Source organism: Thunnus albacares, chromosome 4, assembly GCF_914725855.1.
Source record: "Thunnus albacares chromosome 4, fThuAlb1.1, whole genome shotgun sequence".
Lineage (NCBI taxonomy): Eukaryota > Metazoa > Chordata > Actinopteri > Scombriformes > Scombridae > Thunnus > Thunnus albacares.
The window spans coordinates 20,713,664-20,735,807 of record NC_058109.1 but is presented as its reverse complement, the minus strand read 5'-3'; the positions used below and the strand labels follow the sequence as shown (position 1 = coordinate 20,735,807).

The 22,144-nt window shown below is 39.9% G+C and overlaps 3 protein-coding genes across 3 annotated transcripts; 2 read left to right on the top strand and 1 right to left on the bottom strand.

Moving 5' to 3' along the window:
- The first annotated feature begins 2,353 nt into the window (after positions 1 to 2,353).
- Positions 2,354 to 6,892, top strand: emc3 (ER membrane protein complex subunit 3). Its single transcript, XM_044348004.1, has 9 exons — positions 2,354 to 2,617; positions 3,005 to 3,175; positions 3,759 to 3,816; positions 3,935 to 4,028; positions 4,558 to 4,662; positions 4,798 to 4,879; positions 5,010 to 5,089; positions 5,997 to 6,079; positions 6,159 to 6,892. The coding sequence occupies exons 2-9, from the start codon at positions 3,021 to 3,023 to the stop codon at positions 6,285 to 6,287; spliced, it is 786 nt and encodes a 261-aa protein (XP_044203939.1). The 5' UTR covers positions 2,354 to 2,617; positions 3,005 to 3,020; the 3' UTR covers positions 6,288 to 6,892.
- A 311-nt stretch (positions 6,893 to 7,203) lies between these two features.
- Positions 7,204 to 17,979, top strand: usp4 (ubiquitin specific peptidase 4 (proto-oncogene)). The gene is made up of 23 exons (XM_044348002.1): positions 7,204 to 7,438; positions 8,709 to 8,836; positions 8,974 to 9,104; positions 9,209 to 9,335; positions 9,461 to 9,606; positions 10,146 to 10,207; positions 10,388 to 10,534; positions 11,509 to 11,626; positions 11,762 to 11,935; positions 12,026 to 12,184; positions 12,492 to 12,716; positions 12,883 to 12,966; positions 13,095 to 13,189; positions 13,291 to 13,473; positions 13,639 to 13,853; positions 13,991 to 14,212; positions 14,311 to 14,381; positions 14,469 to 14,584; positions 14,678 to 14,827; positions 15,756 to 15,859; positions 16,289 to 16,377; positions 16,584 to 16,717; positions 16,874 to 17,979. The coding sequence occupies exons 1-22, from the start codon at positions 7,287 to 7,289 to the stop codon at positions 16,704 to 16,706; spliced, it is 3,021 nt and encodes a 1,006-aa protein (XP_044203937.1). The 5' UTR covers positions 7,204 to 7,286; the 3' UTR covers positions 16,707 to 16,717; positions 16,874 to 17,979.
- Positions 17,980 to 18,999: 1,020 nt separating this feature from the next.
- On the bottom strand, positions 19,000 to 21,222 carry gpx1b (glutathione peroxidase 1b). Its single transcript, XM_044348005.1, has 2 exons — positions 20,869 to 21,222; positions 19,000 to 19,661 (listed from the first exon to the last, which is right to left on the bottom strand). The coding sequence occupies exons 1-2, from the start codon at positions 21,082 to 21,084 to the stop codon at positions 19,311 to 19,313; spliced, it is 567 nt and encodes a 188-aa protein (XP_044203940.1). The 5' UTR covers positions 21,085 to 21,222; the 3' UTR covers positions 19,000 to 19,310.
- Positions 21,223 to 22,144: the final 922 nt, after the last annotated feature.

Genomic DNA, 22,144 nt, shown 5'->3' with positions numbered 1-22,144 from the left:
GTGTGTGTGTGTGTGTATATATACACACACACACACACACACACACACAAACACACACACACACACACACACACACACACTCACCGGCCACTCTGTTAGGTACACCTGTGCAATCTAATGCAATCCAGCACAACAGCTCTGCCATAAATCTGCCATAAATCCTCCTGTCCTGTTGACATAGTCAGAAAGGTGATGATTCTACTTTACTACTACTTTGACGTTTATTACTGAGGACGTAATGGGTGGTGGTGGTGTAGTGGAGTGTATTATATTGAAAAGTGTTCATAATATTTTGCCCCCCTCATGTTTTTTAATGAAAATAAATAACTTAACGGTCTGTCTATGTCGGGATGTGTCATAGCAGAATAAGAATCTCATCTATAATAATACTGTGTAACAAATATTCTTGTATTTTTTTCCTGGGTAGAAAGTGTTATTTCCTAATTGCTCATGCCTAAAAAAGTATAGAAAATGGCTATTATACAGTTCTAACTTTGTTTTTGTGACCAGGTCAGTGATATTTTGAAATTTACTTATATACTGATTTACTTATATATAATGGGAAAACTGGTGAATTTTCACATTTTCATTCACATAAAGTAAGAAGAAACAACATATGAATCACAAGATACGATGATGGGACACTATATTTGAGGGCTGATTTGTGAAAGTGATTTACAGTAAAATCGTAAATCTCAAAAAACTATTCACTTCTAAATATTTTGTGGTCATTTTTGTATAACTTTAGTATAAATACATATTTCATATTCATATGTTGTTTTTATGACTTAACGTGAATGAAAATGTGTAAATTCGCCTGTTTTCCCATTGGATTTCAAACTATCATTGTCCACGCCACAAAAGCAAAGCTTGAAGGAAATAATAGCCATTTTCTTAGGAAATAACACAGATAGCTACTGCCACCTACTGATCGGGGTGATTGACAATGAGACGATGTTTTACTGTAGTCTGGCTAAAAACAAAATCCAACACAGTGGACAAACAAACAAACAAATGAATGAGTACTATAGCAGGAATATAATAACTAAGGATAAAATGATTTACGTTAATTGACAACTTAATGTCATATCCTATATTGTGGCTGTGCTATCCATGTGCAATAAATCTGTATCCCTGTGAAATAACTTGGTCAAGACTCAAAACATATACTGTGCTTAAAAATGATGTATATTACCGTTTAATATACAATTGTGCAACGTCATGTATGTTATCTATTACTGTCAAATGTAAATCTAAACAGAATAATGTACATAGATGAGTATATGTGCATACATGTACTGTACATCTACTGAGTGTCCATATAGAAACTTATTATATTACAGTATTTATTCCAGCACTTTCTTGCACTATTTCTCACTTTCAGCTTACAGTAGTTCGACCTGTATATCAACATTGTGTGTAGTTGTCAATTGTTGCTTAATTACTGTATATGGATCTATTTTTGCCTGTACATAATAGGTCTGTTTTTATTTTCTTATCTCTTTTTAGCTTTGTCGTCCTTGTTGCAGCTTCATGTTTATTTATATGTTCTTGTACATTGTTCTTGGCACTGTGTGTTACTGTAAGTACATTGAGAGACACTGGAAACCAGAGTCAAATCCATTGTATGTCTAAACATCCTTGGCATATAGAGCTATATAAATAAATTCTTGTTCTTTTGGAGAGAAAATTGTTAAAATGTGTATCAATTTTCCTAAATCTGGTCATATAAGTGATAGGCTACTATTGGCCTTCCATTTCTGAAACAGACATGTTTCTATGTTGTTTGCAGTCTGTTTCAGTGTGACATAACCCTTCAGCCTCTGCATTGTTAATATCCACCACTCCTGCTCTTTATTGCCTTCAATTATTCATAAATGGGTATCCATGAAACTATAATACAAGTGCTCTGAATTCTACACAATGGTATTAATTTCAAACAAGCTTTCACTTTATCTAAAATTCAGAAACAACTAAAAACACATTCTTCATGTCTTTAGCTGCCCAGGAGGATTATTGCCATCCTATATTATTAACTCTATGCTGTTCGCCCCTGGCACTGCCATGAACCAGACATCCTGCCACACTTGAGACATAATTGACAGGATTAGGAGTCTTTTCTTTGTGTGGATATCACCATGTCACTGCTGGGATTCTTTTCTTCAAACACTTTGATTGTAAAAAAAAAAATCATATACAGAACAGCTAAACGTCTGCATTAATCTTTTTTTTGTGCACTAAAATTGTAATTAATGTAATAAAACAAATGTACAAGACTTTATTAAGTACATTTCCTCACTGCATCTTTCCACAGACACTTTCCGCAGACACTTCCTCCATCACCGCGGGGTGGCGCTGCAGTCCCGGTGAGTGAGATGCGGATGAGCTGCAGAAGCAGAAATCTGCTCTCATCATCCCTGGATTCAACCACCACAACGCAATGGCCGCGGCAGTGGATGCGAATTGTTAAATATTGTTTAATTTATTTAACTACCTCACGGAGCGCATGATTTGAGTCTCTCGCAGCTGAGAAAAGGAAAACATTGCAAGTTGTCTGCGCTGCGGTGAGACGCCTGCTCCAACACAACTGCGACCCGGGGATCAGGAAGGAAGGAAGGTAGCCAGCTGGCTAATGTTAACATTAGCGCACCACTAGCGTCACTTGTGTTCATCTGTAGCAGTTTCAAACATCATTTGTTCTTGCCTATGAAAAACAGATCGTTTCAACTTTGTGACGTTGAGCTAAAATGGGTTGTTTCACGCTGGTTAGCTAGCTTGATACTTATGCTACTGCCGCTGCTTGCTAGCTAAATGCACTGACAGCCCATCCCTCTGTAACGTTTAATTAGCTTTTACAGCGTTTTAGTCATTTACCTAGTGATTACAAATAAGCAAGTCTCACATTAATGAGCGCGTTATCTCAGTATTGTGGACGGACTGAAGTTGTGTTAAAACTTGTCTGCTAATAGTCGCTTTTTCTCACGCTGTGTCTTTGATTCTGCAGCCAAGCTACCAGGCTTATGGCTGAGCCGGAGCTTCTGCTGGACTCTAATATTCGACTATGGGTTGTGTTGCCCATTGTCTTCATCACCTTTTTTGTTGGGGTGATTCGGCATTATGTCTCCATCCTTCTTCAAAGTGACAAGAAGTTGACGTTAGAACAGGTTTCTGACAGGTAAGTAGTCTCTAATTGTGAGTGATGTATGAATGATTAATTGTTAAAGTTTAATTTGTGTCATGCCAAACATTTGGTTCGTCCCACATGTGATTCCAAGACACCACTATTTTACAAAACATGCATCTCCCCAGTGATACATATACAAAGCATATACAGAACTATGTAGAAAAAGAAAATAAACACAAGCAAACAAATGAAACAATACAAAACAAAAATCCCAAATGAGCTGGTCACAGAAAATAAATTTAAGTCAATAGTCAATATCTATTTTTATCTTACTAAACAAAGCATTGCACAGTTCCCAATAGAAAGTAGAAAACATCATTTAGATAGCACATTGGACAAATCTGCTTTTCTTCTTCTAGATTTAAATACCATCCAGTTTCAACAGTCAGTGCTAAAATACCAGATCTCAGCTGAGCACATAGAGATCTTTGCTTTTTAGACAAATCATACACAATATAATTCTCAGTGCCATATTCAGTTTTTATCATCATAAATATGAGCAGTTTTGGTTTAGTCCATATATCATCGGCCCACTGCCCTTTGTTCTGATGAATGATTACGTCTCCCATTCCAGCCAGGTTCTTATTCGGAGCAGAATTCTCAGAGAAAATGGAAAATACATTCCCAAACAGGTAGGCAATTGAGTTTATGTTGTTTCATTCGTACATGTTAAACCTCTAGTCTTGGTGTTTATTTGTGCCAACTACCGTGTGTGAGACAATAATACTAAAAATCTCTCTTATGTTTTAGTCATTTTTGATGAGAAAGTTCTACTTCAATAATCAAGAAGATGGATTTTTCAAGAAGACCAAAAGAAAGGTTGTTCCACCCTCTCCAATGACCGGTAATCCCTCTGAAGTATTTACCAATATACAGAATGTGATTATGCAATGTCCTGTGTTATAATCCTCAGGGGTCATTTATGAATAAGCTTGTCTAAATGTTAAAAAATCTTGTGTTATTGAAACAATTCAACATGAATATATGAAAATATTAATAGATAAACTAACTTAACTGAAGAGAAAACATGCCAAATGCAGTGTTAAAAAAGTGTTAAAATGATAATACGATGATTGGACAGAATATTGTTACAGAATTTCTTGGCATCATCACGAGCATCTTTTCAGGATAAGGAGTCTTTTCCTCCTGTGGATATCATCATGCCACTGCTGGATTTCTTTTCTTCAAACACTCTGACTGACTATAAAAAATGCATATACAGAACAGCTAAAAGTCTGTATTACAAAAAGAATTGTTAATGTAACATATCTACATTTTTTGTGCAGCAGACTCACTGCACAGTTGTTATTAACTGTAATAAAACAAATATACAAGACAAATTCATTGTATTTGCTTACTGCATCTTTTCACAGATCCCAGCATGCTGACAGACATGATGAAAGGAAATGTCACCAATGTGCTTCCCATGATCCTCATTGGAGGCTGGATAAACTGGACCTTTTCAGGATTTGTAACAAGTAACGATCTCACTCATCACAGATCTTGCATTATGTGGCTTGCACAAAAATGACTTAGTTTGTCTTCCTACCAAATAAGAAATTGTTTTACGTGGAAATTCTACACTGAATTCCTCTGTACTCTATTTCACACAGCTAAGGTTCCCTTCCCTCTCACTCTGCGCTTCAAGCCCATGCTGCAGCAAGGAATAGAGCTGCTTTCACTGGATGCTTCCTGGTAAACTAATAAAACAAGACCTGTTGCAATATAATATGTTACTCATTACTGATGTTGAAATGCTGAAGATAATGTGTAACCTTTTTGTCATTTGTTCTCTTGTTTGTTTCTATGTGTATCCACCATCTAGGGTGAGCTCAGCGTCATGGTATTTTCTGAATGTGTTTGGACTACGAAGCATGTACTCATTAATCTTAGGCCAAGATAATGGTAATTTTTTGTTAATTTCAATTATTTTTTGCTTATTAGAATGTAAAGTTTGATAATAAAACAAAACAAAAATGTCTGCACCTGTTACACGAGCAACAAACTGAAAGTTACATAAACAAACTTTAATCACTAGGGGATAGAAAGACTGCAAACATATTCATAGCAACAGAACCATAAAATTTAAGCGTCCACTTGCCAAGGAACTCTTGGCACACTCTTTAGCGTTGGTAACCTGAAGCACCAGATGGTTTGTTACACAGAACCATTTGAGAAGTCGTCTTTGGAAACTATTTGGAAAAGGGCAGGCACTTTCAAAAAAATACTTGGCAGGTGATTGGATGAACCATCTGTCTATCACCGTCTTACCTTGCGAGGCAGCCAGATTCGCGAGATCACGTAAGAATCCTCATTGGATGCTGATCGGTCCGAACCACCGGTGGTTCGGACACAAGTGCATAACTTTAAGCCTGACAAGATGGATTCTTGCGAGATTCTTGCAGGATTCTCGCGTGATCTTGCGAATCCAGCTGCCTCACAAGGTAAGTGTGTTGGTGCACATTGTTTTAAAATGGTAGGTCTGTGAGAGCGGTTAAGGCTCAACCATATGAACCAAAAGCTGCATAGAACTGCATAGGTAGCTGTTGATTCTAAGTGGGATCAGCAGTACTAGAAACCCTTTTCTATAAGTTGTCATTTGATTCAGTGTTAATGATATTGCTAAGTATGAACAAGAACAAACTAACTAAATTGTTCAGTTCACACAGTCTGGGTGTTTTGGTTTTATGTTTTAGCAACAGATGAATGAAAAGCATGTGACTTTGGTGAAGCCCATGCTATAGCTTGCATTCAGATAATTATCTTTACATTCCAGGATGCTGATTGTGTTTATGTGATGCAATCCTCACAGGTGCAGATCAGTCGAGGATCATGCAGGAGCAGATGAGTGGTGCCGCCATGGCCATGCCCGCAGATACAAATAAAGCTTTCAAGGTACATATAGCGTCAGCAGGGTTGATAATGAGGTTGGGCTTTCATTGTTTGTTCATGTGATGTTTGTCCTTTATTTCAGGCTGAGTGGGAGGCACTGGAACTGACTGACCATCAGTGGGCGCTGGAGAGTGTAGAGGAGGAGCTGATGAGCAGGGAGCTGGACTTTGATGGCATGTTTAGCAAGGAGCTACCAACTGGTATCTTCTGATGGCCTGGTCATTTCTACTGGGAGCCTTCACTTTGAATTTTTGATCATTGCAGGGATTTGTTTTTAGTTAAAAACACAGAGATGGGACAAATCCCTTCATGTTATGCAAAGTTTACATTCCCTTATTTGAGGTTCTTGTCACATGTATTACCTTTCCATTCCTGTCGGGGAGAAATTAAGTGGCTTTTCGCTTACTGAAATGCATTATTATTAGCTTGCAACTGTATGTCATCATAATGCCATTAGGTAATAGAGTATGAACTACCTAGTGTGTATTTTTTCTTAGGTCATGCACAGCTAGCGTTGCTGTACTCATTATCACATGTACCATCATGTTTAAATAATAGGATTAAATACCATTTTACAGGTTTGAATGATGTTTATCTAATTATAATTTAATAATCTTTAACACTCCTTTGTGAGATCATAGATAGATCATCTTAATGTCAGCTGCCTGAAGTTGGAAGTAGATCCAGAACTGATTAGGTGTTGGCAGAGAATATGTTTTTGTGATTGAAATGTTGTGTTTTTGAAGTATGTAGACGGTTTATTTTGTATTGTAATTCTCCTGTGTTTTGTACAGAATAAAGCCTGTTTTGACTAAATACCTGTACTGATTTGTTGCAGTGCACCCAAACACATGGTTCGTTTTTGCAAACTAGTAATTACCAATTTTTTAGTCAGCCCTTAGCGATCATACAGTGTCATTTAGTGCTGATTTTAATGATACCCTAGGAGAAACACAGCAGAACACGGGTCTATTTAAAAAACCCTTTTGGTACACTGTTGGTTATGGATAGTACTTTGCGGATTTGATATTTAGCATCTGGCTGTCCTGTGACTAGCCGGTTTGGTGGACGTGATGACAGAACAGCCACACTGGAGAGCAACAGCACATCTCTCCTCGACTGTGCACTGATCGTAGAGGAAGAGCGTCTCCCTCGCCCAACCGCTCCTCTTCCATCCGCGCGTTCACGATACCGGCGGCACACTCACTGCATGATGGCCGAGGGAGGCGGACCCGAGTCGGGTGGCGCGGCGGACTCCGACTCGGAGCCGGTAGCCGCACAAATGCCAACCCCTTCAACTGAAAGTCAAAAACAGACTATTGGGTCACTTTTGAAAACAACTCTAAGAAAGGGCGACGAATGGTAAGAATCGGCAATATTTCAGCTAGCTAACGCTAGCTGGAGAGAAACAGGAAATGCTAACATGCTAAAGCAACTCTGAAACCCAAAGCTGCTGAGCTAGCACTGATCTTTTTAGCCAGTTAATGTTTAACAAGTTAGCACGCTAGCTGCTAAACAGCCTGAGTTTATAAATTCTTTTAAAAGCAGTGCCTGTAGTAATCGTTATTAGCGTTAGTCGTAAACAATCAAACAAACGAACTAGGCGGCTCAATTGTACGGTATTTAAACGTTAACAAGCTAACGCTAGCTGGCGGTTGCTAACGTTAGTCGGTTGTTAAAATAGGCCCCGGCTTCAGATGGTTCAATCAAACCGGTTCCTTTCTGGATCAGCTGTGATCAGGAAATGGGCCTGTTGACAAGAACATTATGTGATGTCGTTACCTGCTTGTAGGGACATGCCAGTTGAAGTTGTCTGACAAGCTTCTTAACCTGGCTAGCTACTTGTGTTAGCTAACATTGTTTCAGATGTTAAAAGACTATCCAGGCCTGGACATAAATGCAACCGAATTATTAAAGAAGCCTCACCTCAGCCAAACACTAAATCAGTTACAAAATGTCAGATGAGCAGAGGCAATTTTGTTGGCTTCTCTGTTAAGAGGAAGTGAGCACCAACTGAAGAGCAGGCTACATGTAATATGTCAGCTTCCCAGCGAACATATTTCATGACACTGTTGATAACAAACGAACCATTACTTCTTCATCAAATTATATTCAAGCTGAAATGTGTGGTTTTCCATAAGTACAGGCAGAAGTCACATAGATTCAGGGAATTAGCTTCAGGTTTAAAGGGCATAGATACACCTTACTTTGTTTGAGACACCTTCATTTTCGTTTTCACGTTAATGAAAGTGAAAATGAACTGCCGTCTTACTATGTGGATTCTTGTTAACAAGCCTATTAAGTAAAGGAGATTCTCGCTTGGGATGAGATTAAGTTTAAACTAGCTTGCTGTTACTATATCTGCAAATGCTAAGGCAGTTTGGTGTTGCATAATGTTCTAAGTTGTCATAAGGCTAAGTGCAGTGTCTTACCAAACAAACCCCATGTATTTTATCATCTCTTGACCCTTTGCTTGATATCCATATCAGATTACCAAAAATCCTTAATGAAGAATGAGCCTTCAAAGCTCAGGAGAAACTGTTGGAGTGTCACTAGCAAAGAGGGTTATGTTTTCCATGCACTATTACAAGGAGTTTTTTTTTTTTGTTTGTTTGTTTTTGTTTTTTTATAGGTATCTGATAGACAGCCGCTGGTTCAAACAGTGGAAGAAGTATGTGGGGTTCGACAGCTGGGACATGTACAATGTTGGAGAACGTAGCCTCTATCCAGGACCAATTGATAACTCTGGGCTGTTCTCAGGTAAAACTGACATTTTGAGAGAAACATTTATTGTGTGTTAGTTTCTATTACTCTTGAGAAAAGTACAAAACTAACACAAAGTTGGAAGAAGCTTTTCATTCTCAGCCTGTTATCATCTTTTTTTTTTCCTTTTAAAGACCAGGAGACTCAAGCCTTGAAAGAGCACCTTATAGATGAGCTGGACTATGTCCTTGTACCCACTGAAGCATGGAATAAGCTTGTCAGCTGGTACGGCTGCCTTGAGGGCCAGAGACCCATTGTCAGAAAGGTAAATCTCTTAAATGTTTTTTTTGTTGTTGTTGTTTTTTTTTTAAACCATTCACTTATGTACAGGTTCTTACATTATTTATCGATATGTTTATTTTTGTCTAGGTTGTCGAACATGGCATGTTTGTCAAGCACTGTAAGGTGGAGGTCTATCTGCTGGAGCTGAACTTGTGTGAGAATGACAACATGGAAAATGTAGTCACGCGTCATTTCAGTAAAGCTGATACTATAGGTGAGGATCTACTACAATCTACATGGATTCAGCATGTAAATAACCTGATGACTGGCTTCATAACACACAGAAAAATTTGACTGATATCCATTTTTATTTATGAAGTGCATTTCCCCCTTTTTCAGATACTATAGAGAAAGAGATGAGGACACTGTTCAATATCCCATCAGAGAAGGAGACAAGGCTCTGGAACAAATACATGAGCAACACCTACGAGCAGCTGAACAAGCCAGACAGCACTGTACAGGATGCAGGTCTCTTCCAGGGGCAGGTAACGTTGAGCTGTATTATTCAAATAACCTTCAGATCACAGACAAGATTCTCTTCCTCATTTCTATTAAAGAACACCACATCTCTGTAACATACTGGAACTCACTGTGTTTACATAATTCTTTTGCAGGCACTGTATAAACTAACTGGAAAGTCTGAGAGTCTAATGCAGTACAATATAATAACAATAAAATATATATTGTTAAGCTTATAATAATATTACCAACTGTATGGTAATTTGGGATTTTTTAATGGTGTTGTATTGGATGATATTGTAAGGGATTACTAATATTTTTTGTCACCTTTACATTGGGCATTGCAATAGATTTAACATGTGTTCTTAATCTGTTTTTAACTATTTCTTGCAATTCTAATTGCACATAGAAGTATGGGCTGTTGATAGACCTACTTGCAGCTGCTAAAGCTTGGCAGCATCTGGCGCACGTACAGTATTAAATTCAAGCCTGGGACATGATAGCTCTGACATGAAGGTCAGTCAGTTGTGCCTGCTTGGCTTTCATTCAGCTTGTTTTCCCACAGGTGCTTGTGATTGAGCGCAAGAATGAGGATGGCACGTGGCCCAGACAAGCCTCTCATCCCAAGTAAGGAAATACCTTGTTGTTGTTGTTGTTGTTGTTGTTCAGGGAAAGGAGATCAGCTGTATCCTTGTTCAGAAGTTTTTAGACTATTTGGGGAGACAGCAAATTTACACAGCATTGAATGTTAGAGGTAATTTGTAGAAATGTGCTTCTCTGAAACATGTTCTTGCTCTTGCTCACCAGATCTAGTACAACCCCATCCAGGAATTTCACTACCTCCCCAAAACTGTCCTCCAACTCATCAGCCAGTATCTCCTCAACAGTAACCAATGGAGACAGCAGCTGTAGCCCTGGCTACGCACTTAACAACAGCACGTCCTCTGGCAACAGGCAAGAGTTTGTTTCTAAAATATATCCCCTTTTCTCTGTTTTCCTGCCATGCACACACTACTGTCCTTATCCTCTCTTAGGCATTTACTGTATTGTTTATGTGGCACAGGACTGATTTTCTTTGGTTGTCCTTTTCAGCCATGACCACATGGGTTTGTTCCAAACCCATAACAACAACCAGCAGTTACCCTAACTAAATCTGCTTGTGTACTTAGCTCCTGTAGTTTCCAGTTGTTAGGTCTCTAGGGACTCCTAGGGTTTGTACAGTGTTCTAGAACATAATAGAAACAAATAGAGAAAAAAAGTAGTGCTGACATGCATCCTCTACATAAGGTCAGACTATTACTGTATCCAGACACAGGACATTAAACTCTAAAAGGAAAGAAGATTTAATTGCAGACATCTGAATTCAATACAGACTTGGTGAAATGGCTGCACAACAAAAGGCTTTGATGTTCTTTTGTTGCCTTAAATCTTAAAAAACTTTAAGTAGCAGTAATATTTTCAGTCAGTTTGAACTGCAGTCTAAGTAGAAGAGTACCATGATTAGTTCATTGCTGAATAGTGCTGTGTGCGCCTGCTAGAGACACAATTGAATATTACACAAAATATAAAATAAAATATGGCAAATTTGACTGAATTTGACAACTGGTTTAAATAGACAAAAAGCAAATCTGTTATTTAACATGTTATATTAACTGCCCAGGACAACTGGGGTTATATATTTCTTCAGGATTTACATGGCTGAGCTAGTTTTGTTCTGTGCCAGTAGCTTAGCCGATATCAGTTGTTGACAGTTCACAGAGGTATGCATGATAACTGGTTAACATGTTCTCTTGAAGTTGTATTCTGTTTGTCACTCTTGATGTTGAATCTGTGTACCATATTTGAATGTTGTGTTTAAACACATGCCTGAAGTATTAGCTTTATATCAGTACAGGATCTCAACAGTAACAGATCTGCTTTTCCAACAGATTTGGGGGCTATAATTCATACAGCTCCTCCTACAACTACAGAGAGTCACAGTCGCAGCCTGGCCTGTGTGGTCTCAGTAATTTGGGCAACACATGCTTCATGAACTCTGCCCTCCAGGTAAAAAAATAATATTTTAGTCATAACTTGTGCCCAACAGTTAAGTTGAAGAGAAAAGGCGAAAATGTGTTTGAATCTTAACATGTTTTTGGGTATTATCTTCACACAATCCACTTTTGTCCCTTCTTCTCCCAGTGCCTGAGCAATGCATCTCCACTCACAGAATACTTCCTCAATGACCAGTATGAGGCAGAGATTAACCGAGAGAATCCACTAGGAATGAGGGGCGAGATTGCAGAGGCCTATGCTGATCTAGTAAAGCAAATGTGGTTGAGCCGCAGCAGTTATGTGGCCCCACGCACCTTCAAAGTGAGTCTTGTCCACCAACCCTGTGTTTGGTTCCAGCCATAATCTTCAAGCTGCAGACGAAGTTTATAACGCCTGTGTTTTTATCTCCAGACCCAGGTTGGACGCTTTGCTCCCCAGTTTTCAGGCTACCAGCAGCAGGACTCCCAAGAGCTGTTGGCCTTCCTGCTGGACGGGCTCCATGAAGATCTGAATCGTGTCAAGAAGAAGCCTTATCTGGCCCTGAGGGATGCAGAGGGCCGTCCGGATGAGGTATAGTACATAAATAGAAATGATTCTGGATTTCAAACAGTGGTCTTCTATGATATAGTTTTTCAGAGGCATTGTATGTCTCAAAAAGATAAGTAAAAACGGCATTCAAAGTGAAAGTGAAATCTGTTTTAATTTTTGAGAGACTTACAGAGCTGCAAGGACCACTAGTTTGTGACAAGAAGTTTAAAAGAATTGTTTTAATACTATCAAATGTGTATATAAACCATATGTAACAGACACATTTATAATGAAGTTCATTAAGGTGGAATCTAATGGTTTTTTTTTCTCATTGGTTGCGGCACTGCAGATTGTTGCCAAGGAAGCCTGGACGAACCATCGCTTGCGCAATGACTCCATTATAGTTGATATTTTCCACGGCCTCTTCAAATCCACTTTAGTGTGCCCAGAGTGTTCCAAGGTGTCTGTAACCTTTGACCCGTTCTGCTACCTCACACTGCCTCTGCCCATGAAGAAGGATCGTACCATGGAGGTTTTCCTGGTGCGATCAGACCCTCAGTCCAGACCCACACAGGTGAGCCAGAAATCAGCTCCAGGGTTATTCTTCTAGACTTAAACCTACAAATGAATGAGCTCATACTAACTCATGCCAGCATTCCAAACCAAACAGGGCTGTCTTTGTGTTGTATTTAACAAACTGACCAAGATCTTAATGTTGCATTTTTCTCGTTGTTTGACAGTATCGAGTGGTGGTCCCCAAACTGGGTACAGTGACAGACCTGTGCAGCGCCTTGTCCAGACTCTGTGGAATCCCTCCAGAAAACGTTAGACATGTTTTTACACTAGTAGAACAAAGTCAAGTGTACTGCATACTTTCAACTTTATTATTTGTGTTTTAGGTTGAAATGGAAGTAATATCTGCTAACTTTACGACCCGCTTCTGTCTTTTTAGATGGTGGTTGCTGACGTTTACAATCACAGGTTCCATAAAATTTATAGACGGGACGACGGCCTCAACCAAATCATGGAAAAAGATGACATCTTTGTGTAAGATTTGTTGTTGACCAAAAAATGAGTTGTCTCATGTAAGTCACTGTGGCTGCTGCTTTTATACAGTACGCGTGTGTTTGTGTCGATGCTCTCTGCAGGTATGAGGTACAGGAGGAGGACAGCGAGAGGATGAACCTGCCTGTATATTTTAGGGAGCGACACTCCAAACATGCCGGAAGCTCCACAAGCACCATGCTGTTTGGCCAGCCTTTACTCATCAATGTGCCCAGACAAAACCTCATAGCAGACGTTCTTTATGACAAGATCATAGAGAGGATTGGGTGAGAACATACCGTGTGGACAGCAAGAATCAAAACTGCATGACAGTGTAGTAACAACGTGTTTACAGCCAGTGTGAAGAGACGGAGGGGGGAAACAAATGCAGAAGCAGATTTAAATGAATGAATATTTGCTTTTTAACTTCTCTCCTCTATTCCCTGTTTCAGACGGTATGTAAAACACTCGCAGAGCCCCAGTAGTGAAAGCAGAGCGTCAGCCTCAGCCACGTTTGCCAGCTGCAGCCAGGCTCCTGAATGTTCCACATCGTCCAGCCTGGGTGGCTGCGGCAGCCCCTTGTCGGACGGGGCCTCCTGCAGCGCCAGCTCCAGTAATGGCAGCAACCACTCAGGGACCTGCAATGAAACTAATGGGCTATATGATGGTAAGCAGCTAACACTATCACAGGAGGTCCCTGCAAAACAGTTTTCTATTCTGATGTTAGACACGAAACACCTTTTAAAAATGCAGCTGTGCAACAACATAAACATGATGAGATTTCATGGTTGTCTGTCTGTTCAGGTGAAGAGGAGGCCATGGACCACCAGGTGAGTCCAGAGCCAGAGAATGGTCAGTCTGAAGAGGAGGAAGAGGAGACCTCTGACTTGGAAAATGGGTCTAAAGGAGATGCGGCCAAGCTGTGCTCTTCACCAGTCAAGCTCTTCACTTTCAGCATAGTCAACTCTTACGGAACAGCCAACATCAGCCCGCTGCCTTGCGATGGAAATGTCCTCAAACTCAATCGTCAGTGTTCTTTTAAACTTGAAATTGCATTGATTTGCATTTATGTTTCAAAGCCACTCTGTTTTAACGCAGCCTTCTTCCATCTCTTCTCTCTGCAGCACATTCCACAGTGGCGATCGACTGGGACACAGAGTCAAAGAAACTGTGTTACGATGAACAAGAAGCAGAGGTCAGTAGTTTTATATTCATCAGACAGTCCTGTGACAGGATGTGCAAACAGTCTGTTTATCTTTGTGTAAATATTTTTTTTATGTAGGCCTATGAGAAGCATGAGAGCATGCTCCAGCCCCAAAAAAAGAAAGCCACCGTGGCTCTGAGGGAATGCATTGAGCTCTTCACAACCATGGAGACACTTGGAGAACACGATCCATGGTAAGGTTTCACAACTTCAGCCTAACTTGTGTGTCAAATTTCCCCCCCCCCCCCCCACTATTGTCATATAAACCCACAATTTTTTTCATGCAGGTATTGTCCCACATGTAAGAAACACCAACAGGCCACAAAAAAGTTTGACTTGTGGTCACTGCCTCGCATTCTGGTAGTTCACCTAAAGCGTTTCTCCTACAACCGATGCTGGAGGGACAAACTGGACACAGTGGTGGACTTTCCCATCAGGTATGCAGGCAGGATTTCTCATTGAGAGTATAGTCAAGGAGTTTAAGGACAGTTATGAGGGAAAACAAGTTCAATATCAAGAGAATGTGGTGAGATCAGTCAACTTTGGTCTGTACAGTCCCACACAGTCCTGAGAAGAGGTCTCATCAGGCAAAAGTGAAACATTTACGTGTGACAGTTGGCTGGAATATTTTCCATGTTTTACATGGAAATTGTGATCACACATTTTATTCTGTATAAAAACAATGAAAAACCATATTCTGTTGAGACAAAATGAGCTATTGAGGCACATTATTTCACTCCATTTTGAGACTAATATTTGTTATGTGGATGTGGTTGTAAAAGAAGCGTGAGAAGCTGCAGTAACAGTGGGACTTTTACACTAGAGGGAGCTGCAGTATGAAACTCACAGAACTGATCAGAGGTCTGAATGAGGAAATATTGCACTTTCGAAAAATAGATTCTTGTCTGAGATAACTGATACCACGTTACAAAGAACAGTAACGTCTGTGTCCTTATCTGTTTTGGTTGTGTAATTCAAGCAACTAAATAAAGCAGCTTTTGAACTCTGTATGAGTCAGTAACTTTTTTTTTGCAGCTGGCTTAGTGCAAATTTTACTATGAGTTTTAAAATGGATAAGTAGCATCAGGATTGTGGCGCAACGGCCACCTGCCTCCTCCTCTGTGTGACCTCTGTTGAGGAACTTGATCCTCTGGAAACTAAGAAGCGTTAATCAAATCCTGCTTTGAAAAAAAAAAAAGGCTGACTCATGCTTACTCAGATTGACTTTAACAGGAACTCATCTGTTGTGTCCTTCATTTTCCTTCAACTGACACTGAATGAATCTAGTTTTTATTTCTTGACTGTTGTAAGTTTCCATTGTGGCCAGTTTGTCTGCTGCAACTGATGGTATTTTTTATTTGTCAGGGATCTGAACATGTCCGAGTTTGTGTGTGACCCGAAGGCCGGTCCCTACATATACGACCTCATTGCCGTGTCAAACCACTATGGAGGAATGGGAGGAGGTCACTGTAAGTCACAGTTCATTTTTTCCCTCAAACACTTTGTTTTCTTCTTGAATGGAAAGCACAAGCCTTAATTACTTCACATAAACAGCTGATAAAAGGTTCCATTAACATTAAACCATTTTCTTTTCTGCTGTTCATAAAAGTTCTCTCTAGTTCTTGTGCAAACAGAGTTTGTTTAGTCTTTAAACACAATGAGTCAACAGATGGTGAATGCTGAATGACTACTGTCTCCATGGACACTGTAGTGGGTTAAATTTTAATGTGCCAAAGTGGCTCACACATAATTGTTCTCTGTCGATTCGAGTCAGTTTATTTTTTTGTATTTGCTTTGTCCATTCATAGTGAACTGGTCCTACAAGATTTTAATCTCTTCCTGGAGTAAATAAACGGCCTGAATATCTATTTAACACTTTACTTCCTTCTGTCTGACAGACACAGCTTATGGCAAGAATAAAGTGGATGGAAAGTGGTATTACTTTGATGACAGCAGTGTTTCGTCTGCCTCGGAGGACCAGATTGTGGTGAGCTTTCGTTCTTCAATGTTCATAAATCTACGTATCCTGTAGTTGAAAGCCCTCGGAAATACAGTATTTGTTTGGTCCCCATGTCCGTTTTTTTTATCTGATGATGGTACCTGATAAGATCCTCTGCCTTTTTGGCTCTCTGTCCTTGGTGTTGAGTTTCCCTGTTTTTATAGAGTAACCCTATCCTTGCCGTCTCTTTGCAGACTAAAGCAGCCTACGTGCTGTTCTATCAACGCAGAGACGAGGAAGCCCCTTCCAAACCTCAGCCTTCGGCCTCGCTGGGAGGAGCCCCCGAGGCAGCCGACGACCACATGGACACAAACTGAGGAGCCCAGACGTGAGGGACACGCATCAAAACGCATACGGCAAATAGAGACACTCGGACGCACACACAAAGCTACTTTAGTGACAGAGGACTCCACAGACTTTAACATTATTAACCCCACCTTCCCCCGTATTTTATTTGATTTTTGTCTCATATGTTGTCAACTAGAGCCAACAGCCTTGTCAGAAGAGCGACCTGAGAGACTTCCTCCCTGCAGCAGGTGGCCTACTGATTTCTGAACATAGTTTACTAGTCGGGAACTAAGAGGAATATAAATGGATATAGATCCTCTCACTGGATGAACAGAATGTTAGAAGTGCCCTCAAATGCGTAGATAAACAAATGTTTCTGCCCACAAAGAACAGTCAGAAATATTAAGAAAAAAAAAAAAGCCAAATGCACATCTTGTTTCAACCAAAGCATTTCAAGGTATTTAAAATAAAATGTACCAACTGTTAAGACATTAGCAGGATACTGGCATCGTGCCTCGATTTATCTCTGATAATCTTGCTGTGCTGAGGTGAATGCAAATTCTTACAGTGCGTTATGCAAGCAGAACAATGCATGCCATGCTTATTGAAAGAATCCTGTGACCTTATGCCACTTGTGTAGCGTGGATCCATTACTGACGGGGATCTTGCAGCTGCAGGCTAGCTGTGGCAGTTGTGCTCCTGGGCTGCTTGGTCTGTGTTGCAATCTAAACCACAGAGGGGGGATATCTGATTTCAAGGTTTTAACATCTGGGTCTCGACATGAGTTGTGGCAGAAGCTGTTTTTTTTGTTGTTTTGGTTTTTTTGGCCTCGCTCTTGTTCAGCCATCACTTCTTTTTTTTTTTGACACACAGCATGGGCTCTGCTGTCTCTCGGACCCTAAACTTATGAGAGGAGTCTCACCCTGCTAACATTGTCCCCCCCCCTTTTTTTTTTTTGTAATCACAATGCAAAAGCGGCCTTTTGATTCCTGCAACCTGACTAAAAAGGAGGCACTTTGAATTCTCCATGAATACATTATCTACCTGCTTCTGGTGTATTTAGACATTACAGAAATGTATGCTTCGGCCTTAGCGTTAAGGGTTATGGTCTGTCATACACTTCCAGATCATTTTAATGTGTCTTTTAAGCATATTTTGCTGCCTGATTGGACCCCTAGCTCACCTGCAATGGCTTGTCCTTATTAGTCTTGTACATTAATGCAGCTCTGTATTGAAATGGCTATGTTATTTGATATCTTCAAAAGCACACTGGGTGAAGAAAAATAAACTAGTATAAAAGTGGTGCTTTATTCATGAAACTTGAACTTGCTCCTAGTCATGAGGAACAATCTACATGTGTCATCAGATGGGGGCAGGACAGCAGTACCTACACTTCTCATCTGTTAGGTAAAAAAAAAATGGCAAAATTGTTTCTGTTTGAAAGCATTAAAAAAAATCCATTAGATTTATCTCATTATAGTCTTTACCAACAAAAAAATGATCCCAGTAAGCACAGTTATAACAGGTGTCTTGTACGAGTGTGACTGAGTATAAAACATTTACTTATACTCTGATCAGATGGCAGATCGCACTGAATGGCTCCATTTACTAGAAGAAAAGATATCTTGTTCTGTGGCATAAATTCAGCACTTTGCATAACAGCATGTTGATATGTTGGTCCTGCCATCATCATGTCGTTCAGAGTACTATTATACTACCTAATCATTTATGCCTATGACTAGAAAAGCTTTATGTCATATCTGTAATCTTAGATACTTAGTTGAAAACAAAATTCAGCTGCCAAATGCAACGAGTCTTGTTTTCTCCCCCCCCCCCACCCCCACCCCCGACCCCCACCCCAAATCATGACAGCAATTCAAAAATAACCGAAGAGATGTAAATAATCACACTATTTTAAATAGGTGTATAAATTCTTGTCCTCATATTTATCTTGCCGATATCTACAGTATTTGTTTTTAACTGAAAAATATTTGAATTCAAAGTACAATAAAGACTGGAAGCCTCAAAAAGGTGGTTTGTTTGGACTAATTGCATGCAGAAAAAAAAAAGGGTGATGTGAAGTGTGTTTGTCTTATTTCTATACTGAAATCCAACAGCGGAACTGTGATACTCTTAATGTCAGAGGTTGTTAGGAAATATTCTTTTCGGCATTACAAAATTTCTTCCATTTGCAGGTGATGCAACCTTTCTTGCATGCCATTCATGCACTGGCTGGTTACAAAATGGATTATGATCTGTAGTTATGTGTAGGCGGTAGTGGTTAAGTAAACAATGTGAAATCTCAGTGAGAGGCAGTAAGGGGAAGCTTTGAAAAAAAAACATTTATTGGTCCACTTAACACATCAAACCACAGCTGTGCTTTACATGCACTCAATGGAGCTGAAACGTTAAGCCTTTTACATTTCATCAGATACCCCCCTCACAACTAGCTTGGTTTCAGAGGATGCCTTCATTTAGTAAAAGAACAGAACACAGTCATCGTGTACAAGAGAGCACAGGTGGTTGTGAAAAGTGTCACACACCATCTACTGAAGCTGAGGAGTATTCATGGACACGCACACACACTGGCGTAGTGCTGTGGAAGCTGTATGATGGTCGGACAACGTTTTGGATTAGTTTGCCTGGTTGAGGAGCTTCTGGATGTCTCCGTCGATGTCACTGGTGAGGAACCTCCTGCTGTAACGCTTGAACGGCACTCCGTCTGACCCGATTAGGAACTTCTCAAAGTTCCAGGCCACGTCGTTCCTGCAGACCGGGCTCCAGATGATCAACTTTGGGTCGTTCAAAAAAGTGCTTGGCTCATCACTGGGGAATGGGAGACTTTCCTTCAGGAACGTGAACAGGGGATGGGTATTCTTCCCGTTCACATCCACTTTCTCCAGGAGCTGAAACTTTGGCTCAAAGCCGTTTCCAGGACGGACATACTTCAGAGACAAGAGGATTTCTTCGTTCTTGCAGTTCTCCTGCATGAGTTGATGACATTATGTTAAGTCTTGTGATACATGCTTTTGCATCATCTTAAAAAAAGGAACACCATACAAATGTTACAGCAAAATGAAATCATTAAGAGCAGACAGGTTCAGGTCACTGTAAAAAGGTTCAGAGTCTACCCCAGCTTTGTGATCCTATAGACGTTTATTACTGCAATATAACGGTGTTTTCAGAGGGAATTGAACACCAGATACTGATATGGAAAAGAAAAGTCACAACCTGTGACTAGCACCACTTAAATGGGTTGAAATGTTGACAGTCTGACTTTCTCCAGTCCAGCATTACAATTTCAGCTCCACTTTCCATTAACTCATATTTACAAAAGGTTTATGCTGTCAAGAACAATGTAATTAAATGGGTAATAGATAATTTAATGCTTTACAAACCAGTAATCTGATCAATAAGCCATAATGCACAAACATTTCGGTTACCAGGTTGTGGGACATTATTATGGCATTGATTATGTATATCTTTTGTCAAAGGTGATTGATTTGGATTTTTTTATGTGACTTTTTAGTAATCAGGAAGAACCCCTCCTTTGTAAACTGTTTGACTTCCTACTTCCTGATAGAAGCTTACTGATCATCTGTGCCAGCCTGGTGACATATTAATGACTAACTAATATAGTTACAATGAACAATAAATTACTAACTGACCTAATGTGTATTGCTTGCATCATGGTCGTTAAAGCAATAACCCTCCCCTAACAATCTCAGAACTTACATTATCTGTTAAGTATAACCCGCAAACCCTGCTGCAGGTTCCTCTTTCCTACATATGCAACAATGTTAAAACCGCTTACAATTGTAACATGTAAAATCGAACCTACACTTAAAGGTGTACTTCCTTATATAACCATTACACTAGCAATTATAATAAATTAATTGGATTACTGTCCTTGGCTGAGCTTAAAACATGTCAGTAAACTTGGAAACGAGTTGAATGTATAAAGCAGGCCTAAAGTAGCAACATTACTTAAAAAATGTAAAACTGGAATATTATTTCTCAACTAGCAATAGTTCAAAATACATGAATTGTTTCAATTTGAATCGGGACAATTAAAAAACGATGTTAGGAGTTGAGTAAAAGCAATAAAAACACGAAAATACAATGTAATACAAAAAAATAAAGAAAAAAAAAATAATAGAGCACAAGTGGATATAACTTTAAGTTCCTCACCTGATGGCCGAATTGATTGCAGGGCACTCCCAGAATCACGAGCCCCTTGCCGGCGTACCGCTCGTGGAGCTCGTTCATCTGGGTGTAATCCCTGGTGGTCGTACCTCAGAGAGACGCCACATTCACAATGAGGACAACTTTGCCCTGCAGTGTGGAGAAATTAAACGTTTCTCCCGTTAAGAGTTTGGCCTCGAAGTCGTAAATATTTTTAGCCATTATTGTGCCACCTATTTCCCTTTCTCAAGAGTGGCGGAGATACTTGTATTTTCAACGGAGACACCGGACGTAATTGACGTTCACTGCCTCCTTCAGTTACTAAAACCTATTCTTGAGGTATGGACAAAGAGCTTGAATCTAAGTGGACAAGATAGTTCACGCCCTGTAACCTGTGGGACGCCCCAATTGGACGCCTCACTGTACCGTCATATTAGTAAGTAGGCCTATATGGAAGCTAATTTCAGCCAGAAAAAAAAAGAAAGGCATGATGAAAATAAAAATACTCGTAGTAAGTCCAAATGATGACATACTACTTCAAATGTTTGACTTAAGTCAAAGTAAAATTATCAACAGGGTTGGAGTGGCAATAATTGTTTGCAAGTCAGAGCAGTAATTTTTTGAGAAGGGTGTATCTACAGTCTTGCCGACCTACACGACAGACCCCCCAGACTCCTAACCCTAATCCTAACCATCTCGCTGCTCATGCCTAAACCTAACCAAGTAGGTGTGTCATGTAGTAAAGTGTGTGTGTGGAGGTACTGCAATAGACCGCAGATAGACCTAGTTGATTTTTTTTTTTCACTTATTGCTCTCACTGGCCAAGGGGAAGAGTAAATGTCCATAGTTGTGTAATAACATCTTTGCAGACCAGAAGCCAACACTGCATGGACTGGTTCCAGTTCACACCCTGCAAATCTGTCATTAAATGACATTAAATCCAAAATGTATGCATAGGACTACAAAACAATAGCACATGAAAGCAGGCCACAGCTATAATACATATGACACCCTGCACATGTCCAGGCCAATCATGTTATATGTGTTGTTGACAAAAGGTATGTCAGCAGCACTAACCAGTGCACATTTCTTAAAGGCTGTCATTCATGGCAGCATTAGAGATGAAATGATGGTTGATCATTTTATCAGTTTTCGAGACCATCCCAAACTCAATCTTTTGTTGTCGAATATGATTGGCTGAGGGAGAGAGTGAGACCTGGAGATAGACATGAGTAAGATGAAAGCCATAGAACCACAAGGGGATGACCTTCAAAGTCCTAAT